Source organism: Prionailurus bengalensis, chromosome A1 (genome assembly GCF_016509475.1).
Source record: "Prionailurus bengalensis isolate Pbe53 chromosome A1, Fcat_Pben_1.1_paternal_pri, whole genome shotgun sequence".
Lineage (NCBI taxonomy): Eukaryota > Metazoa > Chordata > Mammalia > Carnivora > Felidae > Prionailurus > Prionailurus bengalensis.
In genome coordinates, this window is record NC_057343.1 from 70,299,399 (window position 1) to 70,317,718 (window position 18,320).

The 18,320-nt window shown below is 48.2% G+C and overlaps 1 protein-coding gene across 2 annotated transcripts in view; it reads right to left on the reverse strand.

Annotated features, from left to right (window-relative positions):
• The window catches only part of STK24 (serine/threonine kinase 24), a 121,239-nt gene extending 104,344 nt beyond the window's left edge, over window positions 1–16,895 (reverse strand). The window contains exon 1 of one of the 2 annotated variants that reach the window (XM_043582010.1): window positions 16,444–16,895. In XM_043582010.1, the coding sequence (XP_043437945.1) occupies window positions 16,444–16,485 (42 nt within the window). In that variant the 5' untranslated portion in view covers window positions 16,486–16,895. Of the gene's footprint in view, window positions 1–6,047; window positions 6,164–16,443 lie in introns of those variants that run through there. The other variant, XM_043582027.1, reaches the window with a different exon arrangement.
• Window positions 16,896–18,320: the final 1,425 nt, after the last annotated feature.

Genomic DNA, 18,320 nt, shown 5'->3' on the forward strand with positions numbered 1-18,320 from the left:
TCTGTGTCCCACAGAAGAGGCACACCTTACATGGAGGAGGCAAGGGTAAGTCTGTTAAGGTGATAAAACTAATCACGTGGAAACGGGGGACGATATCTATGATCCATTTCTGAATGGAAAATATGTGCACCTGTGTATGTATAACTGCAATGTCTTAAATATATGTATGCACAGATACAAGAAAATAAGCAAAAAAAAAAAAAAAAAAAAGGCAACAAAAAAACCCCCAGCTATATTCAAGTAGTGGGACCAAATATGCTTTCGCTTTAACAATAATTTAATGGGGGACCAGGGCTCCTGGGCAGCTCAGTCGGTTGGGCATCTGACTCCTGATTTCGACTCAGGTCATGATCTCGCGGTTTGTGGGTTTGCGCCCCTGCACTGGGCTCTGAACTGACAGTGCGGAGCCTGCTTGGGATTCTCTCTCTCCCTCCCTCTCTGCCCTTCCCCTGCTTGCTCTCTATATCCCTCAAAATAAATAAAACTAAGGGTGCGTGAGCGGCTCAGTCGGTTAAGAGTTCGACTTCGGCTCAGGTCACGATCTCGCGGTTTATAGGTTTGAGCCCTGCGTTAGGCTCTGTGCGGACAGCTCAGAGCCTTGAGCCTGCTTTGGATTCTGTCTCCCTCTCTCTCAAAAATAAACATTAAAAAAAATTTAATAGGGGCGCCTGGGTGGCGCAGTCGGTTAAGCGTCCGACTTCAGCCAGGTCACGATCTCGCGGTCCGTGAGTTCGAGCCCCGCGTCAGGCTCTGGGCTGATGGCTCGGAGCCTGGAGCCTGTTTCCGATTCTGTGTCTCCCTCTCTCTCTACCCCTCCCCCGTTCATGCTCTGTCTCTCTCTGTCCCAAAAATAAATAAAAATTGAAAAAAAAATAAAAAAAAATTTAATAGATAAATAAAAATAAAAGCCCTTAAAACATTTTTAAAAAATATTTTTAATAATAATAATAATTCAACGGGGGAGAGAGTGAGAGTATTTTCCCAGAGGCGGGGGGGGGGGGGTCCTATTTCTGGACCCATCTTCAACCCCACGTTTCACATTACTTTTTAATAGACTACACACAGGAAACGTGGCCAGAGTTAGCGGTGGGGCTCTCACACTACAGTGGATCACCACGTGAAGGCCTTCCACTGGTTTTCAAAGAGCTTTACGATCACAGACTCCTCAGCAGAAACAAACACAATTATCGCTACTCTGACACAAGAGGACAAAGGGAAGAATCATTTCCATGGAATTTCAAGACCAGCCTTGACTTCTATGGCTTAAACATGAAAAAATAGTATGTGCAACAAACCCTGTAGAAAAAATACTGGGAACTTCACCATCTTATTTTTTTATGTTATCTTTTAATTTAAATCCAAGTTAGTTAACATGCAGTGTAATAATGGTTTCAAGAGTAGTATTTAGTGATTCATCACTTACATATAACACCCAGTGTTCATCACAAGTGCACTCCTGAGTACCCCTCATCCATTTAGCCAACCCCCCCCCCCCCACCTCACCCCTCCAGCAACCCTCCGGTTGTTTTCTGTATTTGAGTCTCTTACAGTTTGCCTCCCTCTCTTCCCTTCCCCTATGCCACTTAAAAGGGCTTTACATATTTTATCATTTAAAGTAACTTTCACTCTTATTTTTCAGGAATCAAAGAGTTTGTTCCTTTTGGAAATAAAATCTAAATTGTGGGTTTTTTTTGCAACTACAAAGAGGAAAAACAACTTCTGACCAGGAGTGCTACAGCACAAGCTTTTTAAAGGCTACTGATAGATTACAACAAAGAAAAAAGAAATTAACACACGTTATCGGCCCACACATTCATTAACATAAACATACACACACACTTATGTTGGTGGTGGGCTGAAGGGAGGGATCAGGTGGATCCTTGGCAAAACTGCTTTTCAACTCAAAACTGTTTTAAACTATGTAATCACTTAAAAACATGGCCTGGGGCTCCTGGGTGGCTCAGTCACTTGAGCGTCTGACTTCAGCTCAAGTCATGATGATGTCACAGTTCATGAGTTCAAGCCCCACATCTGGGCTCTGTGCTGACAGCATAGATGCTACTTGGGATCCTCTCTCCCCCTCTCTCTGCCCCTTCCCTGCTTGCATGCTCTCTCTCGAAAATAAATAAGGGTTAAAAAAAAAAAAAATGACCCTGCTTCATGCCTAAGCAGAAATTAAATTTCAGCCCCCAATATCTACAGTCACACCCTGGGCTGCTGGTGCTAATGACCCCAGGCCCCTTTGGAAGTGTGAGCTGAGACCACCACCACCGTCAGGTGTGTCCCCCTCCAGCCACATTCCACCTCCCCCCCACACTTGGGAGACAAATACAGGCAGCCTAGGTAACTACAATGAAGCCAGGCCACGTAAGCACCTCGCTGTTTCCTAAAGGAGGCAAAATGGAGAAAAGCCCTCAGAATGACACAGTCTATTTTTAGAAAGACTTCAGATTCTTCACTGACAAATGAGAGAGGAACCCAAACATCACAACTACCCTTCCTGACACAGTCCATCTCCTAAGTCTGCGTAATATCCCGTTTACCCTTATACCGGACAAAGCCCTATAACCAACCTCAGAAAAATTACAATGCACTTTCAAAAAACATCAAGACCTCTCCCTTCCCCCCAAAAGCCATTCTCAAATAAGCAAGTGTGGTAAAACTAGAGTCTAGCTAACCACAGAACACTCCAACAAAAGACTGCTAATACAGAAATACAAATCATTTTTTGAGTTAAAAACCAAATCAACTATTTATACATAAAAGCACAAAACCTGTCACATCCCAAACATTAGTCTACTGCCCCAGAATGTACTTTTCCCAGTTTAAACATATATGTGTATGTTAAGTGTTAAACAGAATACCCACAAGAAAGAAAAGCAAATTTGCCAGGAGACAGCCCATTCATTTCCTGACTGCCCTTCCCCCACCAGGTGCTCCTCTTGGGGACCTGTGCTCTAGCACGGTCAGGGAGCTAGCTGGACGGTACACACCTTCCCTGAAGGTCTGCCCTTCAAATCCAATTAAGAAAAAAGAAGGCAACTGGGTGGCTCAGTTGGTTGACCGCCCGACTCCAGCTCAGGTCATGATCTCACAGTCCGTGAGTTCGACCCCCATGTTGAACTCTGTGCTGACAGCTCAGAGCCTGGAGCCTGCTTCGGATTCTGTGTCTCCCTCTCTCTGCCCGTCCCCCACTCATGCTCTGTCTCTCTCTGTCAAAAATATATAAACATTAGAAAAAAAAAATTTTTTTTAAAAAAGGAAAAAGAAGGCCACCTGATATAAATACTAACAGCTCACCAGAGGTTAGTTACTGGACAAAGGAACCAGGGGATACCCTGCTAGGTGAGCAGATAGATGGGCAGAGGCAGAGGGGAGCGGTGAGCTGATCAGGGAGGACTGAAAAGCAGGACAAGAGGAAGCCCTCTATTAACAAGAGGCCCTGAGTTTTAAGCTGGAATTTGTATTTGATCAGGAAACAACCAGAGATTCTTAAGCAGGGAATGTCATGATAAAAACAACAGTTATGAGAGGTTATCCTCATTGAGGTACCTGGATGGCTCAGTCAGTTAAGCATCTGACTCTTGATTTCGGCCCAGGTCATAACCTCACGGTTCTTGAGTTCAAGCCCCACATCAAGCTCTGTACTCCCAAGCACAGAGCGAGAGCTTGGGATTCTCCCTTTCCCTCTCTGTCCCTCCTCCACTCACCCTCTCTCAAAGTAAATAAATAAACTTCAAAAAAAAAAAAGAGAGAGAGAAAGAGAGAGAGGTTATACTGTGGAAGACTATCAGGTTCAGGACTTATGTACTGGTTCGGGGTTTTCCAAAAGAATCATGGAATGCCAGCTCTCAGAGATGCAGTCCTTACAAAGTAAGGTTCTGACATCAAAAAAATGCAGAACACACATCTTCCTCTATTCCCCCAAAGTTTTATAATACATGCTAAAATGGTAAAGGCTCTAACAAGTCTCACAAAAGTCTATTCAATTCCCAAAGTCAGTCTTCTACAATCCGTAAGTTCCAAGCACTGGTTTTTTGTTTTGTTTTTTTTTTTTAAGATTTTATTTTTGAGCAATCTCTACACCCAACGTGGGGCTTGAACTCATGGAGATCAAGAGTCACATGCTCCACTGAGACTGAGCCAGCCAGGCACCCCTAGCACTGACTTTCAATTGAGCTTTCAAATGGGCATCACTATAGAGTGTCCCACAGCGGGGAGCAGTAGGCATTTAAGGATTTTGAATTCTCCAGTTTAATGGTTTCCAAAATTGTGGTCCCTGAGGCAGCCACGCACCTGGAAAACTTTTTAGTTTCTATCCCAGACCAACAGCCTAGCAGTGTGCAGTTCATCAAGCTCTCCAGGTGATGACGATAGATGCTAAACCTTGAAAACCACTGGTTTAATTATGGGTACTTTTCTCAGCTAATCCGGGCAATAACTGAAAGGCACTAAACAGAGGCCAAAGGCCCCCATCCCACCCTGGGGGATGGGGTGGGGGGGGCCCTAGGGGCTCAGGAGAGGGACTGGGGATCAGGAATAGGGAAAACATCTTACCATCCAAGTCACCACCCCCCACAGCCACAATCCAGAATGCTAGGAAGCCACTTAAAAATAATACTGGAGCATGGACAAAATCTTTAAAAGTCCAAAAGAAAAAAAAAAGTGGGAATAAAAGTGCCCAAGGTACCATCTCTTATCAGGCCTGGACTGGTTTCATAGAAGCCATAAACACAATTTGACCCTTAGGGAAACAGGGGCCTCCAGGGCAGGACGTGAGAGGCTCGGTGGCAGGACTTCTGGTGTAAGGAAGACCACTACCACCACCAATGCTGGCATCAAAAGTTAGGACTCTACCCTCAACAGGGCTGTTTTCGAGCTGAGGGGCCCTGGTTAAGCCTCCTGAACCTCAGTTTTCCCATCTGTAAAACCGGTGTCCGAGCCCTTCCATGCCGGGCAAGGGCCTTGAGGGTTGCCCGAGGGCCTAAGCCGCCCACCAGAGCCCTACCCTTGAGAGGAAGGCCAGATAGGTTCGTCCTACTCCTTCAAGGCTTCCTTCCACAAAGAGCAACAAATATTTACTTTCTCAACTGATCAATACAGCAAAGCCAAAGGCACCTTTACTATTCAGGGACAGGAGCAAGAGGAGAAAGAAAAGCCGCCTACCAGTAGGAGCCACTGAGGAAGTGAGTAACTCTGTACGTGACGCCTCTTCTCTTTTTTTCTTTTCGAATTACCTCTCAAGTAATGTTTGCTATGATGAGAGTGCATCAAACACAAGGAAACTCAAACAATACCTTTCTTCGGCTGGCTCTCAGTTTGTCAGGAGTTCAGGAGGCAATTTAACAACTATAACCACGCTACACGTAACTTCAAAAATTATCCTACGAGGAACTGCTCAAGATAACTGCTAACCAACGTCCAGCCCCCAAGTTCCGGGTTACTTTTCATTTTTCCTCAGTGATTTATCACTGTAAATTCCTACCCGAAAAAAGTACTTGGTTCTTAAGTAGGAAATCATTCTAGGGGAACGTCCCAAAGAGCTGCCTTCCCTGTTCATAACACGGGGTATTTAAGGAGCAGCGTCGGGCCAGGCGTCAAGGTTGCAAGGGGCAGGGAGCGAGCGGGGACCCCCCATGGCCCTCAGTCCCCAGCACACGATTCTCTAATGTGGGGCTCTGCCATGTGTCACCACAACACCCCGGCGGCCATTCAACACCTGCCCCGTCTCCCCCCACAACCTGGCCGACCACCACAGAACCCATGGCCTTAACGGACACTGCCCCCACCTGCCCCCTCCCCCGGGTGGCACGCACTCAATTCCAGGCCGCGGGCTGGGCCCCCCAAACCTACAGCCACCAAATAAAACGCTTCTCCCAAGAGCTACACGGAGGCTCCCAGCAATGGTCCTATGCCCACACGATCCTAAGACTAGAAAATGGGGCACAAAGTGGAGACAAGCAGGTTGGCAGCCCGAGTTAGGGAAGTGGAGGTCACTGCTGGGGATATGGAAAAACAGGCATGTATTTACATCATCACTGACTTACAGAGATAGAACAGAAGGCACACTCTCCTGAAGGGAACAGGGCCTCGGGAGTCCTTCCCGGCGCCAGGGTGCTGCGAAGTCCTGACCGTGGAATTCACATTGTACTCTTCCTGTTCATTCATTCATCTGTAACAACTGGAGAGAGGGACGTCCAGGTAGAGAGCGTCTACTCTGGTCAATCCTGAAATCCCACTAAAACCATAATGAAAGGAGTTTTCTTAAAAGGCTAAGACTCTTGCCTACGAGGAGGGGAAAGAAGACCAAGAGCAATGAAATTCCAGAAGTGGGAAGAAAGATAGGAGGGAGAGATGCTAAACTTGAGGTGGAGAGAGCAGAGAACCAAGCCCATTCGCAGCGCTAAATCCCCACAACTCAGGAACCGGCAGCATCTAAAACAAGGAATCAAAATCAATTAACAAAGTGGTTAGACACCCAGAAGGCCTTCCTCGCTCGGAGCTAGGCAGCTGCCCCGCCTTCCCAATCAAGGAACTAGGGAAAGCACAGTCCCCAGAAAGGAAGCTGAGCGGGTCTGGAGCCAGCAGCAGCAGACACAGCTGAGGACAGAGGCGGTGTGCTAAAAAACGGGGGATCCAAGCTACCTGCACCCACACGCAGTCCTTCCCCTCCGCCCAGTGCTCCTTGGGCATCAGGCCTCGGGAGGGAGAAGGGGTCGGCCCAGGGGAGCATCAGGTGTGGGCAATAAACGGTGCAGACAGGAGCGGGTCAGAGGCTTCTCCCGGAAGGTGAACTGCATAAAAAGCTGAAAGAAACTGACATCAGCCATTCCTTCCTTATCTCTCGCGTCAATAGAACCACCCGGTATCACTGAGGTTGGAAAAGTTCCATTCAAGGGCTCAGATTTCCAACCAGCTCAATTGTTCCCCCACTCATAAATACATTGGAGGGTGACCTCTACCATTAGAAATAAAGACCACAAGAGGCACCTGGGTGGCTCAGTTGGTTAAGTGTCTGACTTCAGCTCAGGTCGTGATCTTGCGGTTCATGAGTTCGAGCCCCGCGTCAGGTTCTGTGCTGACACCTCAGAGCCTGGAGCTTTGGCTTCTGTGTCTGCCCCTCCACTGCTTGTGTGTTCTCTCTCTCCCTCTCAAAAATAAACACTAAAAAAGGAAAGAAAGACCACAAAAGGGGCACCTGCGTGGCCCAGTCGGTTAAGCATCTGACTCTTGATTTCAGCTCAGGTCACAATCTCAGGGCTCATAACTCTGAGCTCTGTATGAGGCTCCATGCCAACAGTGTAGAGCCTGCTTGGGATTCTCTCTCCACACCACCCCTCGTAAAAAATAAATTAATTTTTAAAAAAGGTTAAAAAAAAAAAAAAACAACTAAAGACCACAACCAACAAGAAGGGAGAAAGGGCTATGGAAGAAGATCTATTCTGAGCAGAGGCAACGTAACTGCAATTAACATACCCAAGGAGGTAAGAGCAAATATTTCAACTGAAACAATAAAAGAACATTCAGAGAACCAAAAAGAGCTCTTAGAATTTAAAAAACAAGAGCAGAAATACTCATTTAAAAGAGCTAGAAGAAAAAGCTGAAACAATCTCCCAGAAAGCCAAGTAAAAAAGACAAAGAAATAGAAAATAGGTTTAAAAGCATAAAACTACCAGTCCAGGAGGTCCAACATCCAGATAAGAATTTAAGGACAAGAGAACACAGAAAGATGTGAGCTGCCTGATTTAAAGGGCTTCCTGCACGAAGGCAAGTTATTTGTGAAAACTGAGATCACCAAGAAAAAATTCAGATCCTATTAGGCTCAGGAAGAACCGAAGAGCTCACCTACACAGAATCCAGTACTGGTGTGGCACTGAGTTCTTCAACAGCAAAAATGAAAGCTAAAACACAGTAGAGAAATGCTTTCAAGATCCTGGAGGAAAATAATTTCCACCCTATGACCATGCCAAAATACAAATGGAGAGGAAAAGAAAAAGAAACTTTCAGATACCCAGAACCTCAAAAAACCCATCTCCCTTGTACCCATAGTCACAGAAAGGCCCCTCAAGATATGTTCCACCCACAGAGTGAACCAGGACAGACAATGACAGGAGACACAGAAAATAGGCTGCCGGGAGCAGCGCGGGGAATCCCACGTATGAAGGGAGAGAAGACCCGAGATACCAGAAGAGGACCAAGTGTGGAAGACCACCAGTCTACAGGGAGGTCAGAAGGCTCTCAGGAAGAGTTCTCCAGGAAGGTGACATGGATAGCCTGTCCGTCTGGCTCTACTTGAACTTCCGCAGGAAAGATTTCAACAACTGTGCGAGTGCTGGTTGAATAAGCTATAAATACTGCTACAGACTCAATGTCTGTGTCCTCCCAAAATGCGTATGTTGAGCCCCAGTGCCCTATGGGATGGTACTAGGAGGTGGGGGGTCTTTGGGGTGATCAGATCATGAAGGTAGAGCCCCCAAAATTGGGACAAGTGCCCTTAGAGAAGAGCCCAGACAGCTAGCTCCCTCACCCCCTCTGCCACGTGAGGACACAGCCAGACACAGACCATCCATGACCCAGGAAGGGGCCCTCACCAGACACAGAATCTTCCAGAGCCTTGACCTGGGACTTCCAAGGCTCCAGAACTGTGAGAAATAAATGTTTGTTGTTTAAGCCACCCAGTCTATGTACAGTACAGTACGGTGTTACAGCAGCCCAAACTAAAGCGATTATTTAAAAAAAAAAAAAAAAAAAAACTTTCAGAAAAGATTTGAAAAGGAATCCTGGTTTCCTAATGGCTGGGCTGGGAACTGGGTTCCAGTCACACTAATCTAAGCAAAGTTACAATGTAACTACACTGGGGAAGGGGGAGAGAGGTGCACAGGTGCCTGAAGGAGGCAAAAACTAAAGCCTCACTTCAAGTCTAAAGTCCACAGGTAATGCCCAAAACTGGAAGGAAAAAAAAAAGTAACAGCAATTTTTAAATGTTCTTTATAAACAAAGTGGAAACAACAATCAGCTAAGAGAGATCAAAGGGGCTGGGGGGGGGGGGGAGGGGAAGGCCAGGGGCAGGGAAGTGCTGCCTTCCCAAATAAACCTTATAAAGCCATTTGACTCGAAATCATGTGCACAACCTTTTAAATAAAAACTAAACAAAAACCCTAAATAACTAAAAATGAAAGAAAGAATCTGGACCTATACGGTCCTTTCGAATCTCAGGGCCTAAAAATCTTTTTAAAAATAGTAAGAGGCTTAAAATAATAGGAACACAAACACCAGCTACATATTTCGTAAGCATTAACACAAAACTCAAAATGTTCCCACAGTTTATTCAGATACCAATGGGCACTTGCACAGATAAGGTTCCTTGTACTGACCATGAACCCTCAAGAAAACATAACAACCCTCAAGAAAACATAATGGAAGGTCTCTAAAGTCAACAATGCTGTTCCCAGGGGTAGGGCAAACCAGTGCCTTTGTAATCCACAATCTGGGATGTTTTTATACTTTGTAGCAAGCAAAGGTACATCTTGTTTTATTTTTCTTAATCTGAACCTTGGAAACCAGAGAGCCATTTATGATTAGGAAACTCCATACTCACTCCAGGAACCAGGTATTATAGTAGCCATGTTCTTTTTCCCAAAAGCATTTGGCACTAAGAGTTTTAAACATATTGCACTGCAACATGAATGATGGGAAATGACTGGCCCAAGGACAGCAGTTGACCCTAAACAGCAATAGAGGAATAAGAGAGTGCAACCTGTTTCCGGCACTCAGTCCTGCTACAAGGTTCCATTAATGATAACAATGCGGGGCTAAAGCATTAAAAAAAAAAAATAAAAAACCACAAGGGTTGGGTGGGTGTGGTCCATTTCCTGCAGGTACAGAATTCCCAAGCAGGCAACTCTGAATCACTGGGAGACTGCACACGGAGCGCCAAGGGGCATGTTTCTCAAGAGACCCTCAGGATCCTGGACCCTGGCTTCAGGATGTCTGTAAAAATACACTAGAAAAAAGCAGCAACTGCCAATGGGCTCATTTCTTCAGTCACTCCTTACACTACATCTTGCACCAAGGTCCTAGAAATACCATTCAACTGGAAAGCAATGTCAACCCGTATCAAATACACGCGCTCGGCTGTGCACATGAGAACAGGGGCTCCAAGAGGAGCAGAAGAGTTCTATTACATAAAGGAGCAAGAAAGCAAGGATGGAGGCCGCCTGCCCGTGCAACAGAGGGGACGCTGTGCGTGTTAGCAGCCTAGAAAAACCCAACCTGACCAATTTCTACTGGAAGGTCATTTGGTTCTATGTGAAATACTATCAGGAACATTCCCCTACCTGTAATTACAACCAAGATGTCCTGGACTCCTCCCAGCTATATATTTAATTTTAATTTTTAAAAATCTTCTTACGACACTGCCCACCCAAAATACATTTTTAAACAAAACAAATCCTTAACGTTGTTCAATCCTGGCGATAGAGGAAAAGAGGGAATATAAAATATTCAAATGGGTATTAAAAAAAAACATATTTAGGCAACTAACAGTAACAGAAAACTGGCTTTATTTTCATTATTACCCTTAGCATAGAACAGAAAAAAGGATCAAAAGCAGGAGAGATGAGAGACAATAAAAAACTATTACATGTTCACTGAGAGTTCAAATTACCAAGATTTGAGATCTTGCCCAAAAAAAAAAAAAAAAAAAAAAAGAAGTACACCTTGATGGGCACCTGGCGGGTGCAGTCAGTGGAGTGTACAACTCTTGATCTTAGGGTTGTGAGTTCAAGCCCCATGGTGGGAGTAGAGATTACTTTAAAAAAATATATTTAAAAAAAAAATGTTTGCTGGTTTATTTTGAGAGAGAAACACCCACAAGGTGGGGAGAAGGACAGAGAATCTTAAGCAGGCTCCACACTCATCGAGGAAGAGACCGATGGAGGTCGGCTCAATCGCACGACCCTGGGATCATGACCTGAGCGGAAATCAAGAGCCAGCAAGAGTCAGACGCTCAACCGACTGAGTCACCCATGCACTCCCAAAATAAAAAATGCTAAAAAAAAAATAAAAAAAAAAAAAAAAGTACACCATGGCTATCCTGTTGCCACCTGGACCTCCCATCGCTCAGTCCTATCCACCCCAACTCTGGCCAGCCTTCCAAGTGGCAACCAGCATGCTGCAGAACCCAAACCCTCCCACCTGCAGGAGAGAAGGATTCCTCAAGCTTGGGACAGCACTTTCCCTACTACAGCCAGAACGCAGGCCCCCTACCCCAGGGCCCGCTGCCTCCCCAGCTCTGGAGTCCAGGCTAGCCCACAGGGGCCCGCTTTCCATCCCCACACCTGTCTGTGCCCTTAGTGTGTGAACAAAGGAGTGTGAACCTTTGCAGGCAGACCACCCAGATCAGCTCCCCCTAGGCTGCTGACTTTCCAAGGACATGGCAGAAGGAGGTTCTCACCTCCCCCTCCCACAACTCCTGGCACCACTCCAGAGAAACGTGTTGCATGAATGTGGGCTCCCTATCTAGTCCAGCGTTCCAAGGCCCTAGACCACATTGCACACTTCAGCATCTTGCTCAAGGTGCTTTCAGAAGCTCAATCTCATAAATACCCTGAATGTCCGCACACTGTAACAAGCCAACCTTTCCCCACGGTACAGATGGCAACAGGCTGAACGTGGAGAGGCCTCTTCCATGGAAACAGGAAAAAAAATAAAAAATAAAAAATAACTATGGAAATGTGACACTAACAAGAAAAAAAAAAATGCAAGAGCACTTAAGCCACAATTAAATGCAGCTGTCCTTCTGTTTTCCTTCATTTCCCAGATTTCCAGGGCACACAGGTTTCCCCAGGGGTAAGCAAGAGCACTGCAGAAAAGCTCCCAACTCATCCAAACTGACAAGTAACTGTTCTGCTCACTATCCCAACATAAAGGAGCATTCTCAGCAAAGGAGAGGGAGAGAGGGAAGCAAGATGACATTGACGAGTAGAAACTAAGTTTTTGGGCTACTCCTGTAAACCGTCTATACTTTCAAATATGGAAATACCTTAAATTAACAACATCCTCAAAACGTGCATAAGTTAACTCAGCTCTCCTACACGTGACCCTACCTAATTCAATATTTTTCAAACCTGGGTCAAACCAATCAGCTGTGAAATCAACTTAGTGTTGCAACCAGGTTTGGTTTTCTTTTTTTTTTTTAAACAAAATACATCACACAACAGTGTATCACAAGTAGTAAGGATCAGGACACTGTCTCCTGAAACTTTTGTTTCAGATCTTGACATAAAATATACTTCTGGGGCGCCTGGGTGACTCATTTGGTTAAGCATCCAACTTCAGCTCAGGTCAAGATCTCACAGTCCGTGGGCTAGAGCCCCGAGTCAGGCTCTGTGCTGACAGCTCAGAGCCTGGAGCCTGTTTCCGAATCTGCGCCTCCCTCTCTCTCCGCCCCTCCCCCGTTCATGCTCTGTCTCTCTCTGTCCCAAAAATAAATTAAAAAAAAAAAAAAAAAGTTCAAAAACTAAACAAAAACAAACATTAAAAAAAAATCAGATTCTGTGTGTGTCTCTCTCTGCCCCTCCCCAACTTGTGCTCTCTCTCTCTCAAAAAATAAACATTAAAAAAGATTTTTTAAATGAAAAATATATATACTTCTTATGTGCATCACAAAACAGAAAAGCTTAGAATACAGATATAAATCTGTAATTCAAAATCTAATTCTTTTTTATCCACTTAGGCTAACTAAAGCTTGCTTTTCTTCAAATCTGAATTACACTGATTGAAACAACAAATGTTCAAGGACACGGAGTACGTTCATCCACAAATCAACCTAATTTCTTTATGTCTATTTGTAGTTACTACATCCAGTTCATGACTTTTTATTTTCTCTCCTATGCTAATAGGAAACTGGGGTGTGGGAGGTAAAAAAGGAAACCCTAGCAACCTTCATGAAACACACTGAAAATATTAACTCATTCACATGTCCAGTCCTCAACTCCTCACCTGGGACCTGCCACATGCGTGTTCAATAACGGTTCCTAATGGAATAAAATATCAACCTCGTTGGGGCGCCTGGGTGGCGCAGTCGGTTAAGCGTCCGACTTCAGCCAGGTCACGATCTCATGGTCCGTGAGTTCGAGCCCCGCGTCAGGCTCTGGGCTGATGGCTCAGAGCCTGGAGCCTGTTTCCCATTCTGTGTCTCCCTCTCTCTCTGCCCCTCCCCCGTTCATGCTCTGTCTCTCTCTGTCCCAAAAATAAATAAATGTTGAAAAAAAATTTTTCAAAAAAAAAAAAAAAATCAACCTCGTATTTCTAATTTCTCGTATTTCTTCAGCAAACCCAAATCGAAATGAAAAGAACCTTTAATGCTTGCAAAGTTAATAATAAAGCAACAATACAGGGGCAGCTGGGTGGCTCAGTCAGTTAAGCATCCGACTTCAGCTCAGGTCATGATCTCACGGTCCAAGAGTTCGAGCTCCACATCAGGCTCTGTGCTGACAGCTCAGAGGCTGGAGCCGGCTTCACATTCTGTGTCTCCCTCTCTCTCTGCCCCTCCCCCACTCGCGCGTATGCGTGTGTGTGTGTGTGTGTGTGTGTGTGTGTCTCTCTCTCAAACATTTAAAAAAATATTTTTAATAAAAAAATAATAAAGCAACAATACAGCATGATGAGTAGAAGTATGGTCTTGGAGACAGGAAAGATTTCTTAAAATCACACATTTGCCAAATATACTACCTCACCTTGGTCAGTTCAATTAGTCTCTGTTGGCCTCCACCTCTAGAAAAATGGCATAAATAATACCTATGCCTCAAGAGGTTCCAATAAAAATCTAGAAGGCACAAAAACGATTTGCAAGACAAGGAAAGATGATGTTTACACTAAAACGTCCTTTCATTCAGGTTTACTTTTTAAGTATCTTTAGGATACTTAAACTCAGGCTGCCTGAATTCACTCTGCAGTCTGATTTTTTTTTTCAGTAGGTCCCACGCTCAGTGTGGGGTCCAAATTGGGGGTTGAACTCACCACCGTGAGATCAAGACCTGAGCTGAGATCAAGAGTTGGACACTTAAACCAACTGACCCCTCTCTGAAATGTTTAACCCAACTCCTTATAAGCTCTGTTCACAAGATGAGAGCGAAGAAAAGGGAGGGATGGAATGTATCAGGACAGGGCACAGAGGGGTTAGTACTTCTCTCTTGTTTTATCCCAGAGAACAGTCAAAGGCGGGTGTGCCTTTCCCTTAATCCTCAACAATTTAAGGAAAGCCTCCCTGGGCAGCAGCAACGGCTAATTCAAAGTAGAAACTAAATGCTTGTTGTTTTTCTTTTTGGGAGAAGGAAGAGGATAGGAATGTTCTTCCCCAAAAGGCACACTAAAAACAATTACACAGTTTGCAAATGTACTTAAGTACCGAAATCTCCCAGGCCACCTCCGCACACCCCCCAAAACTGTGACAGCTGAAAATTCGGTGGTCTCCACCAAACAAAAACAGTTTCCTTGTAACAGAAATTTACCTTCTCTTTCCAAGATGTTGGCCCACACTCTCCAAGACAAAAAAAGGAAAAACTGACAAAAAGAAGTGTTGGAACAGACAGCCTTGGGGGACCATCTGATACTGACTTCACCCAGCCAGCAGGGCTTTTAAGTACCTCTTTAAACTGATTCGCTTTCCACAAAGGCCCCATGCCTCCACTGTAAACTCTAAGTGAGGCATCTCTACCAGATTACAACCTGATTAACACTGTCAGTCTAAAGGAAATACTGATGGAAAAAAAAAAAAAAAAAAAACAAAAAAAACAAAAACGTTTTTAACTCAAGAGGTCCTTCTTGCTCTACTGGTCAGGAATAATTTTTCACCCAGTTCACCCTGCCTTCCTGTCTCTCAATTCCAACCACACTAAAGCAGGAACTTTAGGAAATACCAAAAAAAAAACCACATCTGATTTTTACCTAGCAGTCAGCAGAAGCCTAAATTTGAAATGCCTGCTGAGTTTAAAAGATCTTTAAATGAGATTCAAGGACAGTTTTCTTCCAGTGCACTCTTAAAATATTGACTTTGTTACTCCTTTAAAGAAAAAAAAAAACCAAACACACACATACCTCACGCTAAAATTCTGGTAGCTTTGTGTTCCTAGTTTTCTAGATTTCAAACCTGAACAATGAAATCCAGCTTTCTTTTTATGGTTACAGAAAGGGGGTGGGGATGATAGGTCTCATAAGATGGGGCAGATTCAATTCTCAGCCCCTAACATGCCAGGTCCAAACACCGCACTTCTCAGCCCTAACAAGCAAGGGAAGAAGAAAAAATGAGCCCGCGGATGTCTGTAAAATAACAAATAATCCACTTGGATACCGTGGTTGTTTTTTTAAAGCTCTTTATGCTCACTCGCTAAACTAAAACTGGGGCAGCAATAAAGACCTACTCTCACTATTATCGTGAGATTTTAATCCTAATTATTTAACCACCATTTATGTGCCTACAAATAAGATAAATTAACGAGAGCCAAGTGGTTTTGTTTTTCAAAAGGCTAAAAACAGTCCCCAAAGGCGAAAAAAACTTTACTGTGTTCGCGTACTTTTGAAATTCAACTTCTCCCCCGTCCAAAAAAAAGTCACTGGTAAACCAAGATACCACAGAGTAGCAACGGAGAGATTTACTGGGAAGGAGCTCGTCTGGATCCAATCAAGTCCCCAAGTGAAAGCCCAGTGTCCCGAGATCGGGCGGGTCAGCCTCGGCTCGGGACAACCGGAGTACACGCTGTCCGACTGATTCCTCCTTCCATAAGGTTTGCAGGCTCGCACTTTCCCCTCAATTGGCCCCAGAAGGAAAGGCGCGGAGCAAAGGCGCTGGGAAGCGGGGCTGGCGGTCACACCTTCCCGCACCCCGCCCTGCCTCCTCCGCCCGGCCCGGCCCAGGACGAGTCGGGGCGCGCCCGGGGCTCCCCTCCCGTCTCTCAACTTTATCGCCTGCTCGCGGGGGAACGGGGCCTCCACCGCCCCCCGCCCGCGCGCAGGGCCCACAGACCCGGCCGGGGCCTCCAAGGGCATTTCCCCCCCATCACTTCTCCCAGGGACCGGGCCGGCGCCAGGCCTGCGGCTCGGGAGGCGGCGTGCGGAGAGGCCGGCGGGGACGGCGAGGCGGCCGGCTCCCCCACATCCCTGCCCGACTGCCCCGGCTCCCGGCCAGCGAGGGCGCCTCCAGGCCGCGGCCCCTATGTCCCTGCACCCCCCCCCCCACCCTCCCCAGTCCCCGAGCCCCTGAGCCTCCGAGCTCCCGGGCCGCGGCGCCGGGCAGGGGCGCCCTGAGGGCTGGAGCGCAGCGCGGGAGGCCGGCGCGACCCCGGAAGGGGCAGCGTGGGGGGGCCGTGTTTACACCGCCAAGTTCCCCGCTTCCGCCCCGGCCCGCGCATCCCTCCCTCCCCTCGCGGCCCGGCTCCTACCTACCTGCATGCCGGGCAGGCCCGACTGCACCGGGGAATGAGCCATGGCGGTCAGGACGGCCACTTCCTGGGACGGGACGGCCGGGCCGCGGCGATCCACGCGGGCGACGAGGCCCGCGGGCCGCGCGCAGCCCTCGGGCGGCGGGGGAGGCGGCCGAGCTCGAGTCCGGCTTCGGCGCGGGGACCGGCCTGAGTCCGAGGCCACCCCAGCCCCGGCGGGTCCCGGGCCGGGCGGCGGGCTCAGCGGCGAGCGGCGGGCCGCGTCTCCATGCACCGCGCCGGGGAGGGGCTGCGAGGGGCGCGGGGACTCGCCGCCGAGCTGCCGCTATCGCCGCCGCCGCAGCTGCTCGGCTGGAGCCCGGCGGCCTGGGCCCGCGCGCGCTGGCCGCCTGGAGCCGGAGTGGGCGCGCACAGCCCGCCGAGCCCGCGAGCGCCGAGCCCAGCGCGCCCCGCCCCGGCCCGGCCCCCGCGCCCGCCCCCGCGGCCCGGCCGGGGACCCCGCCCCGCGCTTCCGGGAGGGGGAGGAGGCTCGCGGCCGCCCGGCGCCCTAGGCCGCAGCCGCCTGCGCCGCCGCCTGCCGGGCGGGCGGGGGTCCTGGCGGGGGTCCGAGCGCCTCCCGCGGGCCGTGCCTGGCGCCCAGCCGGCCGAGCGGAGCGGGGAGGAGGCCGGCAGACGGGTGCGGGGAAGGGGCCTCGGCCCCGGCGCCCGGCGTGGGGAGGAGGGGACCGAGTCGGAGCTGGGGTTTGGCCGCGTACCCAACCCTCATGCCCCCCCCCCTCCCCGATCTCGCCCCCACCCCGGCCGGTGCGGCCCAGCGGGCAGGGTCCCGGGCGGCGAGGGAGCGGTGAGTGCCAGCTCTGAACTCTGCCATCTTCTTCCTGCTGCAAACGAGCCCACCCCGCTCCATCTACCCCCAGAGAAATGGGCTCCAGGCGACCTCCCCGAGGACAGAGTCTGGGGCAAGGAGACCTCGGGAGAAGAGTGCCCCGCGGGGTCAGTTCAAAACTACCAGGGCGGAGCTGCTTCGGTGTCTGGGTGAAGTTTTCGACCAACCCCAGGAGGAAAGCGAGAGGGAAGAGGTCGAGAGCTGTTAATTCCCAGTGCTTTTGCTGCTTGAAAACAGCCCCACTTGGAATGCTAGGCGCTGAAAATCACTGGGGGGCTGAACCCCACCATCTCCGGGCTCCAGTCCCAGGCGGGAGCGTCGACCCAGGAGAAAGGGGAAAATGGGGGGCCGGAGGGGCAAGGAGGAAGGGAAGACAATCGAAGGAAACCCGTGTCTAGACTTATCCCGAGCCCTCTCGCCCTCTCGCCCTCTCTCTCTCTCTCTCTCTCTCTCTCTCTCTCTCTCTCTCTCTTTCTCTCCCCCACTCTCCCCCTCTCTCGGCTGCCCGCAAAAGCCCCAGGTCCCCTCTGGGGACCAGTACTGCCTTCACTTTTTAGTGACTGCAGAGAAAAGAAGCTCCAGAAAGTATTTCACTTACAGTGACAAACAGTGGCAGCCACTGACGTGATCGGCTGCACCTCAGGTTGTTTGGACCAGGCATTCATTCATGAGCGGGAACGCCCATATTGCTGTACAGAGGTTGGACCTACAAAAAGTGAGTCCCCCGGAGATCACGAATAATTGGAGGAAACTCTAAAGTCCTCCACCGAGGTAAGGGGTGTTTATCCTCTGATGTGTCCCGGTATCCTGAGAATTTCTGTTCCCTCTGGTGCTCTGGATCAGGCAGAGTGGGGTGCTAGAGCTTAATCCCCACATTCCCTTTGGAAATGTGCATGTATTTCCTCAGGGTCCTCCAGGATACCTCCAGATACCTTCAGGGTTGTCACTGGTACATCATCTTCACTGAGTTATGAAGCCCTGCCTTCCCCAAGCAC